The following is a 22,115-nucleotide window of genomic DNA, read 5'->3' as shown; positions in this document are numbered from 1 at the left end:
AGGGATAAATATAGTTATTTATGTATATAACATGAGATAGTGTTGTTTCCCCTATTTAATTTCTCTTAGTAATAAATACGTGAATGGGCAAAGGTATCACTTTGTGCTTTTAGCAAGCTTGTAGGGCACAGAAGTTGACACACATGCACTAACATTAAAAATTTTTAAGGACATTGGTACAGTATCAAGTGAATGTGGTTTTAAAAAGTTTTCAGATGTATTTAACTTCAAAAAGATCCACAGCCACAAATTCATTGATATACCTTTAACTTTGTACTAAGTGTTTTGCATGTATAAAGCATTGAATAGCACCGGTACATGTCACCTATGCATCTACATTGTTGGCTAACATGTGTAAGTTAGTCTGCCATGGTCAAATACTTTCAAGTCCGTACATGTTCACTAGTACTGCTACCCGCTCTCATTGTGTAAAGTGAAGCAAGTCTCATTTAATCACAAAAGTTTGTGGTGTGAAATGGCGATAGAAAACTTATCTGTGAAGACGCATTACACTGCTATCAAAAATATGAAATACATAAATTCCTTTTGCTAATAGTGGTGCTTGTTCCATGCATTTGTGTACTATGTAGATGCATGGAGAAATGTATATCTGTAGGATATACTGTAAATGTTATATCTGACTGAAGCTTGCTTACATAACCTAGTCATACTTTTCTGTACACAGTGAGAGTATTCACAGCTAAGCTGCCTCCAATCCTACATATGTAAATATAAATACATGTACATATGCCAGTTCAGTGTTATCCCCTCTACGTCAGCTAGGCTTAATGACTGAAACAGAGGATGAGAAAAATTCTTTGAATCTTAGTTTTGGGAATACCCACAGACAACAATGCTTTGTTCTGAAAGGCGGAAGAAAGAAGTCCAAGTTTCAATCATCAGGGGTTTCAAAAAATGAGAATATGAGTTTCTGTTATGCTTGAGGTTACGGGTGTCAAACACCAAAGCACAAAAGCTATTTTGGGGTGAAGTATTACTTGTAGCACTTAATGTTTACTCTACGTAACCGAACAGTGCTGCATTGTTTTCTGCATCTAGCGGAAATTATTCTTCGGGGTTGGAACCATTTATCCAAATAATGTTAAAGGTTGCAATCTACAATCTGCAAAGCACCACTCCTGTGTCCCAACTGTCTATGTACATATATATTTATCTTCAAACATAGCAGTTTAATGTGTCAATAAATTGATCAAGAAATCAGAGAGATTGTAAAACAGCAATCCTATAAATACACTAGAACTGCCTGCAGTTTCGTGGGTTCAAAGCAGTCATGAATAGTTTTCAGCTTTTGCTTCAGGACAGATCAATTTGCAAAATGACAACATTTGTAACATTGTTGTCATTAAGCAACACAGTGATGCTGGTGTATTAAGACACATGGCATGCTGCCTAGTTATCTAGGTAGTTCAAGAGCTTATAGCTGTCCATTTACCTTCTAAATCTAGGTTAAATGAAATACAGGGATGATCCACAATATAACCTTGATGCCATTCTGTTGACCTCAAACGTTTTTTCCCCAGCTCATCATGACATGGCATTAACGACAGAACAACATTACACTAGCAATTAATACATTGTAACATCATAGACTTTGAGCTGCAGTAAGTTTTTGGTAATAGATTGATGTTTTCACATTAGCGCCACCTCACAGGGTGAAATAATACTCAACCTTCCCATTTAGATCTTAAAAGGTTAAGGGCTTTACCAAGAAACATGTAGAAAAGAGAGTTTAGTTGCCGTAGCAGATATTAAAGGAAAAGGCCTCAAAAAATGCGAAAACGCATCACTAAGTAAACCACTTAAAACTATGGTTAAATATACTTTCATTTATTTTTTCAAAACAATTGATTTATTTGGGTGGGCTGTATGGGCCATATTATCAGAGTTTTTGAACTCTGACATCCCGGGAAGTTTTTTAAACACTAATCATGACATTGAATGTTGGAATAACTCTTTTTTTACCCATGAGTAAAAAATTGCTGAAATAATGTTCTCCAAACTTTCTACCATCTGGTGATCGTCAGTAAAAAAAAAAAAAAAGAAAAGGTGATGTGATGTCAGAGTTCCTAGATACTGTCAGTATGGCTCATAAAGCCCACCATAGTATTCAGATACTTGAATACCTTTTACCATGTAAAAAAAATCTAAAATTATTGAACACTTTTTTAGCCGCAGTTTTTAGTTGTCTGTGCGATGAACCCTACTTCATATTTTAGCTGTTTTTTACTGTAAGAATGGTTCTGTCAGTGCTAGCTGAACACAGCATGTTGATGTGCATTTAGTTGGGTTTCACATCACAATATTTTCTTGTATTTGTGGACATTCAAAAGGGTTAAATAAGGACACACTGGGGCAAATTTCATTGTGTTCAGTGAAGGGAAGAAAGCAGCAGATCTCAGCAGTTTTTATTGAGAGCAAACAGGTTTCTTTATTGCAGGTAAAAAATGATTAATAAACAGAAGTTGTATGAAATACATATAAATATGTTAACTCACTAACACATGGTTTTCAACTCATGGGGGGAAGTTCATGTATTATAAGCTACATGTATGGATGTATGAGTTTTGTGCACCTGCTTTGTATTGAGGTACATGGTTGCACCTATATTTACTTTGTATAAAGAGCTTTCTATGCATTTTAATGTCATTGTGTCATGGTCAATGTGTGGACCTCAAATTGAATGTTGGGTGCACCCTGTGACTGAGTTGTTTAGGAGCTTGCCTTGCAATCACTGTCACACAAAATGTGGGTTCAGTCCCATTCATGGACAAGGATTTTTGTAGATTCCATGCTTCCATTCTTCGAGGTGTTCACGGTGGCAGTACATGTATAATGGTTAATGGTGTTGTTTTGAGTGAGTGAGTGCTTGGGGTTTAACGTCGTACAGTTTTTCAGTCATATGACGACAAAGAAATCCTTAGAGTGCATGTAATGTGCCTCCTTGTTGCAGGACAGATTTCCACCGTTCTCTTATCTAGTGCTGCTTTACTGAGATGCCTTACCAGAGGCAAGTAAGCCGCCCTACCCAAGCAATTATACTGATAGGGGTCAACCAGTCGTTGTTCATGCTGAATGCCAAGCGAGAAAAGTACAACTTCCTCTTTAAGAGTCTTAAATGTGACTCAACCCAGGATTGACCCGGGATCTACAGCTACTGAAGGAGACACTCTACCAACTGTGTCATCGGGGCCATGCTGTTTTCAAACGTTGTTGATGAAGTTTGGTGGAGACCACTTCCTTTCCACCACAAATAACTATGATAAAACTTGGGAGAATTTGCTAGTGACTTTGCTGGTTTTGGCCAGTTGGTGGTTTACCAGCCTCTGGTTTGCTGAACCCATTAAACTGTCAGATAGGACATTAAACTACAGTAAAATGTATAAACAGAAAATAAATCCAATTGAATAGCTATAGATGTAGATGTGCAGATTTAAGTGCAGTTATTTTGGATGCACCATTTCAGTACAGATTCCAGTGTTCATGTACAGGTAGTAAAAGAAAACCAGTTCATCACTTTCATGTACATCTAGTTCTGATGAGAAAGCTCTGTATACAGCTGTGGTCCAGGTGAAACAGAAAGTATGGTAAACCAATAGACATGGCTTGACCGCTGGTGGGAGGGGATCCATCTGTCGGCGCGTATCTGTCGGGAAATCGAATGGATAGGCTAGGGAACCAGGGACTGCTGGTTGGGGTGTTAGGACTGCATGGACTCCGGAATGCGGGGACTAAGATTGTACGTGTGTGACGGGTTTTAGCATGTGATGAGCTGAGGGTACATGGTCTGCTCTCCTCGTGAGTCTACAGATCAGTCACCAATCACCCATCTAGCATCTCGATACAAGAGTCTTATAGAATGTGGAGTCGCCGTGCAGAGCCCAGCCAAAGAACTAATCAGATATAGGAAATTAATCTGATATCTGTCTTGGGAGACTGTTGTTTTTCTAATTACTCCCCCTTGCCGCTGTCACGCGTACGACAGGCGTCCCGAGCGGGGCATAGCGGCAACTGAGTGTGCTCAGAAGGACTCGGTCAGCCACAATCATGTAGTACAATTATGCCATATAGAAAGCCCATCAGACCTATCTTAGAAATGTCTTGCCTCTGTGGCATCAATTGGTGGCCATGCATGTTCTATTGGATTGGCTGGGCTTACGGCTGATTGCTGTGCGGACCCGGACCCACGTTTCTGGGGCAATTGATTGTCTGGCGGAGAACTGTCATGTAAATAAGTCCGTCTGCTGGATTGTCTGGACTCTGCTCCGTTCAACTCGACGATGTCTACAACCAAATCAGCCACCCAAATATTATTTTTTATGTCCATACAGATGTAGGGCCGTCTGAAGTGCGGCCCTGGTCGAGTGGGCTGGTCCAGCCCCCTTTTCCAGTCATTAATTAGTTGCCCACCGATGATTGATATAACGGCCATTTGGAGGATCCGTCTGCAGGGAAACCGACACTGTAACTGCTCTCGTTTCTCCTTGCCGGGGCTCGGACTGAAGTACAGAAGAGAGATGATGTAGGCTGTGCAAGGGTTGGCTTATTGCGGTGCTGATCGTATTAGTCAATGAAATTAATGTTACTTGTGACGAGTTTGACCGGCCTCAGACAGAGCTCCCCCCTTCCCATCTCTTCCTGCTCCCATCCCCCGACGCTCTCTCAGGCTCCTTCACCCTTACTACTCACCACCTAGTTTATGTGCTTATTACTGCTATTTTGTCCGCGGTGATTACCCGAAGCAGTCCCATTTAGTCGTGCTTGATAAACCCGGAAGAGTTTGTAGCCCCAGACACTATCTCCTCCCTTGTTCATATTTGGTGAGAAGAACTAATTATTGCCTTTGTGAGCTGAAACTTTTTCAAGTTCTTGCTGGTAACACCTCTGATTACAGGTCATGTACATCTCTGGGATTCTGTGATCAAAGCAGAATCCTGTCTGATTTTGATGTATAATATGTCAGTGAACAAAATAAGTGGAGTTTGTCAGTTACTAAATGAATCAGTTGGTATCAGTAATGATTCAGTGGCCTAGGGGTGGGAATATGCTTGTACAAAGTACATGTGTTTTTTAGGAGTGGAAAGTTTGGAAGATTTAAAACAATCATCTTGTAGAGTGCTTATTCTTAAAATATATTTTTTAGTTCTCTTTGAATCTAGATCAAATTTATAACATAAAACCCAACCTTTAAGAATTCTGTTTGGGTATGTGAAAACTTAAACCCACAACCACTTCATGCCAGACTCCACCAGGAACTGAACTCCTGGATTTGACATGCAGTATATTGGCATATATACACTGAGAGACTGTATGATGAGGCTCATTGTCACAGCTGTTTATGCTTATTATCTTCTGACCATCAGCTTCTTCTAGCCCTACAATACATCCTCCGGCAGCTCTGGGGAATTGGAAAGTGTATTATATAACTACTCTATTTAGTCTGACAGTGTAATATGTATCATGTGTTAGGCCTAGCTGTATCGCATACTATTACATTTGGAAAGAAGGATACACCATGTAGGTTAGTTGGGGACTTTGTATACATTGTACGTGGATAACTGTACTTTAAAGTGGGATTTTGTGCATATTGGTAGTAACCGTGCCTTTGAAGGTCTTGTACTGTATATGTGTGTATATGCACTACTGTTCTCTCTTCTTATATTATTGAAGGAAAGGTTACATATGGATTTGGAGAATTTTGCTAATATGCTGTTGGTATAAATTACGAATCATGTGGCTTGCTTATTTTCCAGTCAGAACAGATCACTTGGTCAGTCAGTATGGCTAAGGAACAGGCAGGTACACATTATGTCGCGTTGGAAGGGAATATTCCAGTATTGGTACAAATGACATCAGGGAAATACCGAGAGCCATTATACTTCTGCAAAGTATTTAAGCTTCCAGACTTGGGGCTTCTAAAGTATAAGATTAAGTATTAATATAACTGAACAGGCCACATCAGTTTCACAACTAAATGTACACATCCTTTATTTTGACCTAAAGTCTATATATTACATGTACCTGTAAAGTCTATACAGTGTATTTCACATGTAAATGTAAAAGCATGTGCATTATAATCATGAGCTGTGTACTTGCAGTACAAGCACATTTGTTTTTTGATATACATGTAAACTGTATTATACAATCAGTACATCAAAACCTGTATGTTGCTACATGTAAAGAACCATTCCATCATGAAGGTGATATAAGTATCTCTTTTACAATTATAAGTGTGCCAAAAAGAGGGCTGAAGTGAAGGCATTTAAAGACAATTTGTGGACAATCTGGAAATGTAATACTCACATATTGTAAGAGACTAATAGCCAGTTCAGCTTGGACCCATGTTGTTATTGCAATGAAAAAGATACTCCAGTGACAACTTACAGATCATTCATTAAGCTATGTGAGCATATATGGTGTTTATTAGAAGGTATGTACCGACTACATGGAATTTCCAAAACTGAGCCAGTAACTGCGTGTTTGGACCAAAGTGCCTATATTTCACATGTACATGTAATTAAGTTTAAATCAATGTCTGTCAGTTGAATAGCTGGATACTTTTCCAGAGAAGCCTTCTACTCAAAGTAAAAATGAATGTCCTGCTACACGTAATATTTCTACCCCTTCTTAGGTTAAGGTCAATTATTGTTACGCATACCTGTATATTAAAATGTGTTCTCTGTCTGTCTGTCTGTTTGCAGGATGAGTTCCATCCCTTCATCGAGGCTCTGCTGCCTCATGTGAAGGCCTTCTCCTACACATGGTTCAATCTACAGGCAGCTAAACGAAAATATTACAAAAAACATGAAAAACGCATGTCAATGGATGAAGAAAGGCGGGTCAAGGAGGAACTACAGGTGAGTTGCCGCTCATCAGTACTCAAATTGGTGTCTGTTCATTGATATTGATGTCTGGACAGATGTATATGTAGGTGTCCACATAGGTGTTCTCATCAGTGTCAGTATATATGTATTTGTTTACATTGGTGTTCAGATCAGTGTATTGTCCACATACTAGGCACTGTACTTGTTTTCACTGGTTCCACTGATCAGTTTTGTATAAAAAGACGTCTGAGTATTGAAGTCACTTTTCTGCTATTTTTGTACATGTTCATATATTTTCATGCAGAATTAAGCTTTTCCTTCTTTTTTCTTTATTTAAAACAAAGGAAAGATACATGTAGTTTGGGTTAATTGTGTCACAGTGGCAAAGATGTACTGTACATGTTACACTGTATGTAACCATTAAGTTTTACATGCATGTTCTTCAACCTTTTCAACCCCCTCTGCATCCAGTATATTAAAACAATATTCTGAGAGAACTCTGGGTTGTAGAGCAATAATTTGGACAGTTTACTCCTTCATTGACACAAACAAATCAGTTTTAGTGTCATTTTAATCATAGTTGCATGCAAAAATTCCATTAAAAACATGACCATCTGCAGGTTGCTGCCAGACCTTCCCACATACATGCTTTAGAGGTTGAAAAGAAACTGGGCATCATTGCTATGTAACAAATGCCATTGGACTACAAAAACTGCTTCTGTTCCAAACACATGCCCATAAATCTTTAGTGCCAGTCAAACATGCAAAAATAGCATTTTTTAATATTGATTCAAAAGAAATGAATGACTTGTTACTCATGTACGAAATATGTGGGACTATAAAGAAATTCAGTGGTTTCCTCAAAATGCACACTTAAAATGATTTCCAGCAGTGTGCAGGAAACCCCTACCCAAATTTGTTATTAAAGCACTGAGCTGACTAATGTACCTTCGTATCATCAGTCTGTTTGTGTAGCACTGGATAAGCACAGCAAAGCGCATTGAGTGATGCGAGTCGTTACACCTATACATCCAAACAGTGGCTGGTGACTTCTAAACTATTACCATCAATTTTTGGTACCACACTGAGATGGATATGGCGAGTAACTGGCCTAGCCTGTAATGCGGAGGCAGACAAGCGTTTGACTTGTGGGTATGTGTTAAAGTGACAGGCCCAGACATCAGTGACAGTAGAGGTCTGCCCCCACACCTCAGTGACCAATACCTCATGGAGACGTTAAATCAGCCGGATGTCAATTCTCACACTATCTAACTGGTGGAAATAGCCAGGGAGGGGTTTATTGGCCAACTCCCCTGTCTGAGTGGTGTGATAAATATCAGCTAATACCCCATTGATTGTGAGCCCTGTTTCTGATTACTTTTATGTCCATGTAACCATGTTGTGCTGGATATACAACTGGAACTGACGGGGAATTTGTCCAAGTAACCTTGTTGTACTGGAGTTGTATACAACCAGCCCTGACCAGTGCCTAAGTAACCTGGTTGTACTGGAGTTGTATACAACCAGTCCTGACCAGTGACTAAGTAACCTGGTTGTACTGGAGTTGTATACAACCAGTCCTGACCAGTGACTAAGTAACCTGGTTGTACTGGAGTTGCATACAACCAGCCCTGACCAGTGTCCAAGTAACCTGGTTGTATTGGATTTGTATGTCAACCACCACTGACCAGTAATAATTTTGTTTATTTATTTGATTGGTGTTTTACACGGTACTCAAGACTGTTTCATTGATGTGACAATGGCCAGCATTATGGTTCTGCCATCCTCTCCAATCATATGTGGGAAGGTCTTCCAGTAACCTGCAGATGTTCGTGGGTACCCCTTGGGCTCTGCCCAGTTTCCTCCCTCCATAATGCTAGTCGCAGTTGTATATATGAAATAGTCTTGAGTATGACATAAAACACCAGCCAAATAAATTTACTGTTGTAGCCTTCAATCCTATATATCTGATCTCCAGCATATGTGAGTGAAAAATTGTTCAAAATGGCAATAAACCCCAATTAGGCAAATAAATAATGAAAAATAGGATCTGTTGTGTGAAAAAATATGCAGACTTGTTTGTCTATCATTGGCAGAGCGAGAAGCCAGAGGTTAAGCAAAAGTGGGCATCAAGGCTATTGGCCAAACTACGAAAGGACATCACGCAGGAGTGCCGCGAAGACTTTGTGCTCAGCGTGACAGGAAAACGCCCACCTGTCTGCGTGCTGAGTAACCCCGATCAGAAGGGAAAGATGCGGCGTATAGACTGTTTGCGACAGGCCGATAAGGTCTGGCGCCTTGACTTGGTCATGGTGATACTCTTCAAAGCAATACCTCTAGAAAGCACGGACGGGGAGCGCTTAGAGAAGTCCCCTGAATGTATGCACCCACACCTTTGTGTTAACCCCCACCACATCAGCGTGTCCGTGAGAGAGCTAGACCTCTACCTGGCCAACTTTATACACAGTTACGGTAAGAATTCTGTCTGCTTTGGTTTACATGGGAAACTTTACACACACCAATGCTTGGACCGCAATTTTCATATACAGGATTTTGTACATTCTGCACATTTATACATCCACTGGCGTGGTGGGTGGCCTAGGGGGTTAGCATGCCACAACAAGCAATGACCCAGGGGTCTCCAACCAATGCTGTTGGTGTGAGTTCAAGTACAGCTCATGCTGGCTTCCTCTCCATGCATGGGTCAGATGGTTGTGGGTTTCCGCTGGGCTCTGTATGCTTTCCTCCCACCATAATTTTGGTCTCTGCCATATAGGTGAAATATTCTTGAGTACAGTGTAAAAATTCAACCATATAAATAAATACATGTATACACCTCGGTACAACCTTAGAGCCGTATGTCCAGGAACTTAATACTGTATGCTTATATATGGTATACATGCTACCTTTATGTATATATGTACATACTTTACTTTGATGTTTATGAACTTGTATACAGCTTTCATACAGTCTAGATTATTGGCACAAACAGGAACTTGTGAATTGAAGGCAGTGGTGCACGTTTCATCTCAGACTCCTTACATGTACACAGCTTAAATACTACCTAAAGCTACATTGCACAAAGATAAACTTCATTGAAAGCTACATGTGTAGGCCTACAGGTCCTTTAATATATTGCTCTTAGGATCTTCACTTTATGCAACAGATTTATACCGTACATGTTCTGATTGTAAACATATTTTTTCTTCTTAGTTCGTGTTTCAAAATAAGTTTACATGCTTTTATGTATGGACTAGGTGAAATTTGACCTGCCCGTACAATGAATAAAAGAGGGAAAAATGGGAACACAAAAGGGAGATAACCTCTGTAATTCTAGTCCAAGTTCTGTATCTGGTAGTAGTGGCACAAATATTATAGAACATGTACATGAGCATTAGCAGACTGTATATGTGTATGTACAAGTGTGAGTAAAATCTAATCTCCATACTTGCATATATACATCCAAATCAAAGACACAGTCGTGCTGTTTTGCTTTGCCATTCTAGATTATTTTCTTTTTTTTTATATCTTTTAAATTATTCTCAGAACCTGTTTTGATTGAAATAGACATAGAGAATGTTTGATGTAAGAAGATTAAGAATACATGTAGTGTGACAGCAGATTTTTGATATGTACAAGGATATAACACAGTTGCTTACATTTATGTTTATGTTTTGGAACTGTTACTCATGTACATGTACCCAGTAGCCTGTGTTGTAGCAGCCCATCCATTCTTCATGTACTAAAACATCTGACTAGATTTGCTGTGCAATGTTTGGAGTCAGAATCTCTCTGAGCCACTCAAGACAACTTTAGATTGAAGTAAAAACTCTCTCCTACAAAGCCAAAAAATGGTGACTTCCAGTGATCAAGCTATGCTAATACATGTCTGTGCACAGCAGCTCTTCAGTGCATAGAAGTGTGAAGTCTGCGTCTATATACTATATAGTCTTGGTTTTGAGAAAGGTTTGATTTGGAGGAGGGATAAGCATTGATAGATGTTACTACAGTGCTGTGGGGGCAAATCAGACCTACATGCACGAGGTAGACATGGTAGACTACTAGATAATCAATATCCAGCATGTGTTAAGTGGGAACATATCTCTCTACACTGTGGGCTATAGGCGGGTATGTATATCTGCACTGTGGGTCTGTGGCAGACCGGCCTGTCAGAGAGCTCTGATCCTGTACTGCCCACTTTGTAGCAGGCTACCTTCTCACACTCAAGTCTGAACAGGTGTTTTCATTGCCCCCTGCTTATAAGTTCTTATGACACACTGTAATATGTGCATGGTATTGTACAACCATGTGAATTGTATTTGTAATATATACATGTAGCCCCTGGGTCTTTCAAGAAAGAACATGTTGTCTTTTGAATGTGTATATATGATTAAGAGCAGTCCAATGAATGTGTGTATACATCGCACACATGTGCATTAGATAGCGAGTTCAACTCCTGGGCGTGTCAATTTCAGTGTTTTATTCACTCAAGTATATTTGTACATTAGCAGTTTGACAAGAGTGGTTATACTCATGGCCTACACAGCCTGTAGAATATGCCAGTGATAAAGGGCATTGTCAATGACGTCAGTGTAACCCTGATAAGTTGTCTACATTCAGATAGAATTTTATATGAAGTACATTTGAAAGAAATTAATAAAATGTACAATAATCACCTGGTGTGCAACTTTTTCGCCAATATTTATAATTATTAAATACTATAAAGCAAAGAACATGTACATAATGATACAATAAACAAGGGAACTTGAAGGATTATCATGGACATGTTTTACCCCTATTCACGCAGACTTGAGACGTACTCGTGGGTATGTAAAAGCACTAACTTAAAACATTGTTTCCATGCTTGCCACATGTACACATTACTTGTATGTTGGCAGTTATTGTTGATGTAATTGATATTGAGGTAAATGTACAGTTGCATGGTTTTCCCAAAATGTGATAAATTTAAATTTGGAGAATGCAATATTTTTACCCGATTAGTCGAGGGATTTCTGCTGTGCTGCTGACTGTGTAAGCGATTTACACATATACAATGTACGTTTCTAAGAAAGTACAAGCATGGTAAACATGACTGCAATCCTGTGATTACCACATGTACCTGTAGTTGTTTTCTACTCGAGGCACAGTTGTTCGAAAGTGTATTAGCTAATACTGATATTAAGTCAGATTTTATTAAGATTTTAGCCAAATTCAGCAGCCAGTATAGTTGCCCAAAGTTGAAGTACAGAATAACAATGGCAGATTTAGTTCATATTTAATATACTGTTATGAAATTATTTTTGGGCGAAGTAAAAAAATTGGTTTAATGTTAAATCTGATATTAAGTCTTCAAACAGTTTTGAACAAACAGGCCCAGGTGCATAGTAGTGTTTGTGAATTGTTGCATGCAGAAATAGCCCAAAAAACTGTAGGTTATGCTAACTTAGTGTAGCCCACATGAAAACAGCTGACTTGTGCGTGATCATTAGGCGTTTCAATGCAGGGCTTTCTATTTCCTCGGTATGGCCACGATAATACTGGCACCAGTATATGCCCGAATCTTACAAGAAAGAATTGTTTAAAACAAATTCTGTATGAATATGGATTGGCATACATACATGTATGTGTATTGACTATGTGGAAATTAACAACACAAAAGGCTAATATGTTTCTTAAACCCTGAAACGACAAGTATTTTTACCTGTACATGTGTACTACAAAATGACATATACATACACAGTCAAAAATGCATGGCATAGGTTTGTGGGGTTGATGAATTACTTGCTCATGTACAGAAATACATACCAAACAAACTGCACAAAAATTTCCAGGCATTAAAACACTACATTTCTTTGGGTTTTCGACAACAGGTGACAAATTCTCTGTTTTGGCGTCTGGGTAGTGTAGCACCTACACCTAAACCTTGTTTCTTTCTCTTCTAATACAGTCCCAGACCCTAGAGATTATTCTGAGATGCAAATGAGTAATGACCAGGATATTAAAGGTATGTGAAGACTTCACCTGTCAATCATCACACAGTAACCATGGGAACATAGTCCCACCTCATTTTCATTCATTCATGATCCAGTCATTGATTCATTGCAATTCACTTATTATGATTGTGTGTATAGATTCTAGTATTATAGTGCAGTAGTCCCAGTGCTTAAGTCTCATTCTTTGTTCCCAAGGCACTTGTAATGAGGATGGTTTTATTGAGAGTTTTTTATTTGTCAGTTCTCAAAAATTCAAGTACATGTTTGTTTAGATGGTAAATATGGAATTATCCATTCAGGTCTTGTAGTTTGAAAGACCATTAGCCCAGAAATTAAAAGAAAAAAAAAAGCCTTGTGATTGTCGCATTAATAATTATATTGCAACATGTTCTCTCATGTAAATGCGTCATATTCCACATACATATATCATGTACATGCACAAGTAATTCATCTGGAAACTCTGTCTGTCTGTCTGTCCGTCCATCTGTGCCTTTTTCACATCTGGTGTAAATTTATGTGTATGGGTAACATTACGCATAAAGCATCATAGTGTAAATTACATGTGTGTGGGTATCATTACGCATAAAGCATCATAGTGTGAAGTACATGTGTGTGGGTAACATTACGCATAAAGCATCATAGTGTGAAGTACATGTGTGTGGGTAACATTACGCATAAAGCATCATAGTGTGAAGTACATGTGTGTGGGTAACATTACGCATAAAGCATCATAGTGTGAAGTACATGTGTGTGGGTAACATTACGCATAAAGCATCATAGTGTAAATTACATGTGTGTGGGTATCATTACGCATAAAGCATCATAGTGTGAAGTACATGTGTGTGGGTAACATTACGCATAAAGCATCATAGTGTGAAGTACATGTGTGTGGGTAACATTACGCATAAAGCATCATAGTGTGAAGTACATGTGTGTGGGTAACATTACGCATAAAGCATCATAGTGTGAAGTACATGTGTGTGGGTAACATTACGCATAAAGCATCATAGTGTGAAGTACATGTGTGTGGGTAACATTACGCATAAAGCATCATAGTGTGAAGTACATGTGTGTGGGTAACATTACGCATAAAGCATCATAGTGTGAAGTACATGTGTGTGGGTAACATTACGCATAAAGCATCATAGTGTGAAGTACATGTGTGTGGGTAACATTACGCATAAAGCATCATAGTGTGAAGTACATGTGTGTGGGTAACATTACGCATAAAGCATCATAGTGTGAAGTACATGTGTGTGGGTAACATTACGCATAAAGCATCATAGTGTGAAGTACATGTGTGTGGGTAACATTACGCATAAAGCATCATAGTGTAAATTACATGTGTGTGGGTAACATTACGCATAAAGCATCATAGTGTGAAGTACATGTGTGTGGGTAACATTACGCATAAAGCATCATAGTGTGAAGTACATGTGTGTGGATAACATTACGCATAAAGCATCATAGTGTAAATTACGTGTGGAATTCACTTCCCTATTACACTCACGTACATGTAACTCATTTACTGCCTGCTACGCAAATGTGCACGAGTGACTTGGTTTTAACATTTGACACACTTATCTCATTTGCTTCCTCAGCTTATATACATGTAACTGATATATTTTATACATGGTAATTTGATATCATTCATTTAAGTACATATTTATATACATTCTTTTTTTTTTTTTTTTTTTGTCACTTAAAGCTGTAAGAAATCTAAGTTGTAAATTTGCAGCACTTTTTTTTTCTTTTAGCAGAACTGTGGCATATTCTGTGTATTATTAAAGTTGAAGTTGAAGCCCTTTTTGCAAAATCATCTTATTGTGTAATAATTTTGTTGTTGCTTGATCACATGCACCTGTAACCTGAGCAGCTGCACTATATATCTCTCTATGAAGTTAACTGTAAATCAGTGATTCAATGTAATAACAACTAATTTACCATCAAAGGTAAGGTTGTCCTAAAATATTGCCATCATTGTCATGTTGAAATTATTTTGGATGTATAGTGCATGGATAACCATTTTAATAAACTTCCATTAATTAATGCAATGAATTCAGGCAGTGTTCCACAAATACAATATCCCAGATTTGTACAATACATGTATAATGTTCTTGTTCAGCGTGCAGGTTAAGATAGCAGTCATGCCATAACATGCACTGCCATGGTCAGCAGAGGTGTTTATTCTTGTGGTGTTATGTTATACTGGCTGGTCAGTGTAGTGTGCCTGTGGGAGCACCCATTCTGCCCCAGCAGTGTTTACTTACAGATTTACCCACTCAGGATTCTGTGAAGGGCTTGACCTGACACTGACCCCCACTGACCAATTCCCCTCTCCCCACTGAGCAGACCTCAATCCCAAGCCAACCATGGGATAATCTCTAATTTCAAAGCTCTAGATAAAATTTTGGAGCTACATGTGTGTTGTATGTCATGTCTCTAATATGCGATCACAAATTACCTTTTTATTAAAAAAGAATTCCAGCATGTTTGATTTTGGATGTCTTTATATTGTCCAGTGCTGTTTTATTGAAACAGATAGATGATATGTTTTGCAAACCTTGGTGTTTTTCTTGCTATAAATTAGATAATACATTTTACAACCTGTATGTCTTTGACTAGATGATGAATTGCTAAAGAAATCATTGTACTGCATGTGCTGGTATGTCATTAGGGCCATAGTATATTTTTATTTTAAAAAAAAGTAAACCCTTCAATTGTTACGTGGACATACGTCCAGTTTTGACATTTTGAAATCCATGCCTAAGATATAATCGCGCCACGATGTGACTGAAAAAATTACTGAGGTCTCCCGTTAAGCCATAATCATTCACTCATTCAATATATAATCTATACAGCCTTGCACAGTTTCTTGCAGACAGAATTAAGCCATGTTTAGGAAAAGATGTTTGATATTTTGGTACAATTTCGTAATTTTTGAGCCAGTTAAAAAAAAAAAACCAAAGAGGGTACAATATGGAGGTTCCCATGACCACCTTTATTTTACTGTAGGTGTTAGCCAACGATATGCCCGTTTCTCTAAGACATTTGAAATTCCATGAAAGCCGCGAGCACACTCGACAGATTCATTCATATGTAGGGACGTTTTCCCCCCCCAGATTCGCAGGTGCACACGAGAGGAATTTATCCAGCAGTTGTGGTCAGTAAGGTACAGGGTATGTCATGTGATTTAATAAATCATGTGACTCAAACAAAATGGCAGAGATCAGCAATTTTGTGCTGTCAGTTTCATTTTCTCATCACCAAATTTCACTGGAGCTCACACAATCTGACATTATATACAAGTAACACAAGGGAATTTTAAAACGGACAAGATTGCCAGTGAAATCTGCCAGCTTCATTGCAGACACACTAAGCAGATTCTGTGGAAATTCGCAAAATACGTCAGTATCAAGGAAAAAATCCCTTGTGTGTATCCCATATAAAGTTAAGAAATTGGTAAAGCACAGGAGAAACATGAAAATGAGTCGCAAGCGGATTCCACAAAGCTGTTTTTGAGTTTTACATTAATATTTGAAATGTGAGTTGGACACATATTTAGACCATTTTTTTTTAGATGAAATTGATAGAAGTTAACAAATGGTATGTTAAGACAATTATGTTAAAATGTACCCTTGGATCCATAAACTGCCAATAATAAAAAGTTTTGACATTATGTGAACATGTGAGAAGATTGAACTGTAGTTGCCTGGGATATACATAACTTGATAATCTTACTGTTCATTTTAAATACTGAGTGATACACATGTCCGAGCATTTGCAGTGGCAGTGTTCTAACCGTGCAAGTCTGAATACATTGGAGAGCTCGCTCTCGGGAGGGGAGATAACACTCCACACTGATGTCATGTCCGTGGTATCGTTTGTCTGTGCGCTCTGGCCTCCCTTCCCTACACGACATGTACACCCCACCCAGGGAGCTTGCAATGTTTGTATTTAATTAGCCACAGCTATAAATGGCCTTGTCCAGTTGTGAGGTAAAGTTTAGGGAAGCCCTGTCCATGTGGCCCCATAACATGAGATCATTTAGACATCCAGAGGGTTTAGCCAATCAATAACTGAAGCCCTGTATAGTAGCTTCATCACTGACTTGATCCTTGGGATCTCAACTTTTTGTTTTTTTTCAACTTACTTTTCAATGGTGTCCAGTTGATAATTTGATGTACACATGCTAGTGGTTTATAAGGACTTTTGAGATGGGATGGATTAAAACTGCAAGGATTGCTTGTAATGAAATTTGTTTTACAGAGGGTGAGATTTTAATCTAATGAAATGATAGTCGTTTTATGATTGTGTACTGCTTATGGTCACCAAGCTCCATAAATATTAAGAGGGGAGAAGCTATAAATTCTCTGTCCATGGCTGGAATGGAACTCACAATTGTGTGTTCTAGTGATTCTGTTGTATAATCTGTAACCTGTAGACATGTACTTTGGATAAACATGATAATATCATCCTGATGGAGGGAAAATAACATTCAAACTTGGGTTCACTTGACATTCAAAATGATGTTAAATTTCTTTTCTCTGTAACATGGTCATCATTCATCATATTTAACCCAACTAAATCATCCGTCTGACTGGTACATTTATTTATACGGTGCATATTTACAGGTATTTTAAAACTTTTTCACACCAGAATCACTCAGATAATGTTGCTGAAAAAAAAATGGTGACACTGCATATTTTATGTGGCAGACTACAAATTTTTGTTGATTTGTTGTACATGTATATCAAAGAATTGTGCTTTACAATTTCAGACAGACTCTCACCTTTGTCCATCTCGATAAGCCCAGGTAGACTAACCTTTGATCTCTCTTCTCAGTTCCAGGTAACATCCACTCAGGTGTGTCTGGCAATGACAGTATTATGGCTACTGGGGTGTTCTCAGCTAAAGAGCTGTTGCGGGTCACAAGGCGTAAGTTTCAGGATTACTCGTGTACGTACTGCCCGCTTTTTTTGTTGTTGTTGTTTTTTTTTTGTTTTTTTTTTGCTTCTTTAGCTTTGATTTGTTTTTGAGTATAAACAGGATCAACTTTAGTGGGTAATCTATGACAGTTTGAGTTGGGGTGGAATGTGCACCTTGTTAATGTATGTATGAGAAGTGTAAAATTTAGAACTACTGCACCTGTTAAGGTAACAGTGTTGTTTACGGCATGTTGCAGGTTTTCTTATAGTCTGTGATTATGAATTTGTGAACAGATATTTCTTACTTCGAACAGTTCATGCTGTACGTTATTCATTACTAAAACAGAACATTATGAAGATTTTTCATTGTAGCTTTTTGTTGCGATCTGCATAAACCTTTATTGCAAACTGTATAAGCCTTGATTGCAACCTGTATAAGCCTTGATTGCAACCTGTATATGCCAGTATTGCAGCATGTATATTAAGGCCTCTATTGCAACCTGCATAGGCCTCTGTTACAACCTGCATAGCCCTCTTTTGCAACCTGTATAAGCCTCTGTTGCAACCTGTATAAGCCTCTCTTACAGCACGTGTACCTGTATAAGCATATATTACAGCCTGTTTAAGCCTCAGTTACAGTCTGTATAAGAGTCTGTTTAAACCTCAATTACAGCCTGTATAACCTGTAGAAGCCTTCATAGCAGCTTGCATAAGCCTATATTACAACCTGTGTTAAGCCTACATTGCAGCCTATGTAAGCCTGTATTGCAACCTGTATATAAGCCTACATTTCAGCTTGTGTAAGCCTACATTTCAGCCTGTGCAATCCTATATTGCCGCCTGTGTAAGCCTGTATTGCAATCTGTGTAAGCCTGTATTGCAACCTGTGTAAGCCCAAAACGTAGCCTGCAGAACCATAGGCATAAATTGCAGTCTTCATAATTCTAGGTGTACCTGTATATTACAGCCTGTGTTAGTATATATTTTGTGTGTATTAGCACTTTGGTAAATTAAACAGTATTGACATTGCCGCACTACATGTGCAATGATATGTCCATTGATATGTGTGTCAAAAATGCATCTACCTCCACAAAAGTGAACTGCTATCATGTAAGAGTGTGGAGTTAAAAACCTTCAAACAAATGCATGAGCAAACCAACATGTAGTCTTGAACAGTATTAGCAGTTTACCTCATCTAAGCCTTTTCAACCCAGTACTTTTCACGTTAAACAGTTAAATGGCAGGATGTTGAAGTCGTTGTTTTAATTTGAGTAGACTGTGACTAATGTATGGTGAACATTTCATGGTATATCATAAAACAGGTGTTAGAAAATAGGCTGTAACACTGAATAGTTTTTTTTCTTATTAACAGTAATTTATATTTGGAAGTTTGTGTAGTTTGACACGTTAAATTGCACTTCAAGAAGCACTTAAAGGCCGTAAAATGATACTTTTCTTGCCAATGCTTACAAAATCAAAGTTCTCGAAAAGCTCATACGTAGCTCTGTAAATGTGGATGAATCAATCAGAATGATGCAGAATGTGTCAAAACAACCTGAACTTTAGGTGAAAGACAGTACGGGTTACATGTGCATTTGTATTATCTGACATGTAGTTTTTAAACAGGAATTCAGCTTACGCTGGCTTCCTCTCCGGCCGTAAGTGAGAAGGTTTTCCAACAACCTTCAGATGGTCATGGGTTTCCTCCGGGCTCTCCCTTTGACCATAATGCTGGCCACCGTCGTATAAATGAAATATTATTGAGTACGGCATAAAACAGCAATCAAATAAGTAAATAAATAAATAGATAAAACAGGAACTCAGAGCGTGCTGAACATCTACCTGTGTTTTTTGACTGGTTGTGTGTGTTGGGTTTCAGCTTCCATAATGATGCCCCAGAACGGCACCCACATGATGCAGCAGGCCAAGCTGGATAGCCCTAACTACTACACGTACAGCCCCCACGAGCAGGCCATGGTGGTGGGCATGCACCACGGGATGCAGAACGGCCAGTCCACCCTCAGCCCCTCGGGGCACCCCCACAAGCGCCTCAAGCGAACCCCCATGAACTCCATGTCTCCGGTTGATGATGAGGTGGAAAGCGTCGGTGATGAGGCCGAGAATATGTCTGGTTACTACGGCAAATCCCCTGCCAGTCTCAGCAGCTCCTCCGGCTGGCAGAGTGAACCCATGGATCCGGGTAAATTACCTCCCCTTGCTCCCCTCTCTTGTCCACTGACTCTCACTGACTGTATTCCCATACATACACAGCATGTTTACAACTTGTAGAGAGCAGTACTGACATAATCGTGGTTTAATCGAAGTAGACTTTCAGCACTCCTAGATGTGTGGTAATTGAAATATAAGCACTATATGTGTGCACTGAATTAATCATGGACATATAGGAGTGACAAACGGCACTACATGTTCTACCCTCTAGTGGTGTGATGATTGAAATATAACCACTATATCTGTGCACTGATTTACTTACAGACAGATACGAGTGATAATCATTTAGCAGTACATTATACCCCTAGGTATCAATGCACTATATAAGCAATATATCTGTGTACTGACTAACTCATGGACAAGGGACATTCATTTAGCACTACATGTTATACCTCTAGGTGTTTGATGATAGAAATGTAAGCACTATGTCTGTGTACTGACTAACTCATGTACAAGGGACAATCATTTAACACTACATGTTATACCCACAGATGTGTGATAATGGAAATGTAAGCACTATATGTGTGTGCTGACGTCAACAACCACATGGACAAGGGACATGAACTAGTGACATACATGCACTGATGAACTTGACCATGGTTGAGCATCCAGCAGTTTTTCTAACCTCTATGTTTCATGCATAAAATCATTGCTTTTTCTTACATCTAAATACATAAATGAGATTCATAATTGTCAAAATGAGACTGTCATCTGAATATGACATTCTTGACATTGCCTGAGTTAGGAAATCTAACATGCTAAGTTATCATTAGGGCATTTTAGCATTCAGCAGTCACAAGGGTGTGGCATTCTCTTACAAACAACAAGACCAACCAGCAAATCATCAATCATAACATCAGATGTCATGTGAGGTTTGAATTTTCTTATAGCACCACTTACATGTAGATGTCTCAGAAATCAGTTTCACTTACAGCAGGCATCTTTTTGTTCATAATTTTTTATCGTATGGAAATTATTTCATTCCTCTATCAGTCAACCTTCATTAGAAAACCACTGAGTAACTACTTGTCTTGTGTTAATAGTATTCCATGTAGATATCACTATTGATACTTCAGTATCAGCTGTCCCTAAGAGTATAAAAGTTTGCCTTGTACAGCTTGCAGTGCTCTCCGTCAGAGAGTTGTCTGTGAAATATTTTGCTTTGCTTCTGGCTGTGGCAGTTGTCTCCCCTGCTTTCAGTGTGTCTGCAGTACAGGCTGTGCGTGAGAAGCCTTTAGTTAAGTGCCATTGTATGAGGGACCGATCCTGACCCAGCTTCCCTGTATCCTCCACTGTTATGTCACCTGTGTAGCCTCTCCCTTTCTCCCTTCCTCGTCATCCTACCCAGTCATGTGAACAGGTGTTACTCTGATTACCTCCCCTTCCTCACCTGTCGCCCTGCGTCTTGCCACTTTCCTCGTCATGCATTAGTCCTCATCACCTCCACATCTTCATTAGCAGGAATGGCGCATGCCACGCGGACCCACGTGGCCACTCCCCCGCGACCCATGAGTACCCACACTCCAGGAATGCAACCAGCCGGTACCCCCCATCCGCAGCCTCAGCACACGCCACCCGGCAGTGGCACAGGTGAATTCAGTTTATATGATCATGTAGGGGACGGTCTTGGGCTGAGGCTTTCTACCCTGCAGCCCACATACAGTCAGATAAACCATATTTCATTCACAGTTCAGTGTAGACTTTCTCATGTACTAACGTTTCTATGCCTGTTTTATGTTTCTCAAGCTTTGATCTTAAATTTGTCACTTTTGTCTGTTTCTTGAGTTTGTACTTGTGCTTATTCATGACATGGTTGTTACTGATAGTATATGCTTACAATAGTTAGGGACATACTTTTCATGTTATAGATACGATGTATGTCTACTTTTCAAATTCGTGTATGATGTGGACATATTATAAGTAGTTGTCACAATAAAGCTAATTTTAGTTGGCTGTCTTATGCTCTGAAACACCTGTTTATCACTGCATCTTTTGAATTGATATGAATTTTGTGCATGTGACAGTGAAAAAAATTCTTTTATTATATAATCCTTTTGTTTAGAGTTCAGAAGTCATATAATTTTCACATAGATAGTGGTAGTGGTTGAAGAGGCTTCAAAATA

At 38.9% G+C, this 22,115-nt stretch overlaps 1 protein-coding gene across 1 annotated transcript in view; it reads left to right on the top strand.

Moving 5' to 3' along the window:
* Positions 1-22,115, top strand: part of LOC135471853 (nuclear factor 1 X-type-like) — a 49,597-nt gene that overhangs the window by 12,470 nt on the left and 15,012 nt on the right. Inside the window, 6 exon segments of the mRNA XM_064751254.1 lie at positions 6,720-6,875; positions 8,939-9,314; positions 12,790-12,846; positions 17,681-17,773; positions 19,643-19,963; positions 21,451-21,582. Coding sequence (XP_064607324.1) covers positions 6,720-6,875; positions 8,939-9,314; positions 12,790-12,846; positions 17,681-17,773; positions 19,643-19,963; positions 21,451-21,582 — 1,135 coding nt within the window.

The sequence above is a fragment of the Liolophura sinensis genome, chromosome 7 (assembly GCF_032854445.1).
Source record: "Liolophura sinensis isolate JHLJ2023 chromosome 7, CUHK_Ljap_v2, whole genome shotgun sequence".
NCBI lineage: Eukaryota > Metazoa > Mollusca > Polyplacophora > Chitonida > Chitonidae > Liolophura > Liolophura sinensis.
This window is presented reverse-complemented; position numbering and strand designations above follow the sequence as displayed.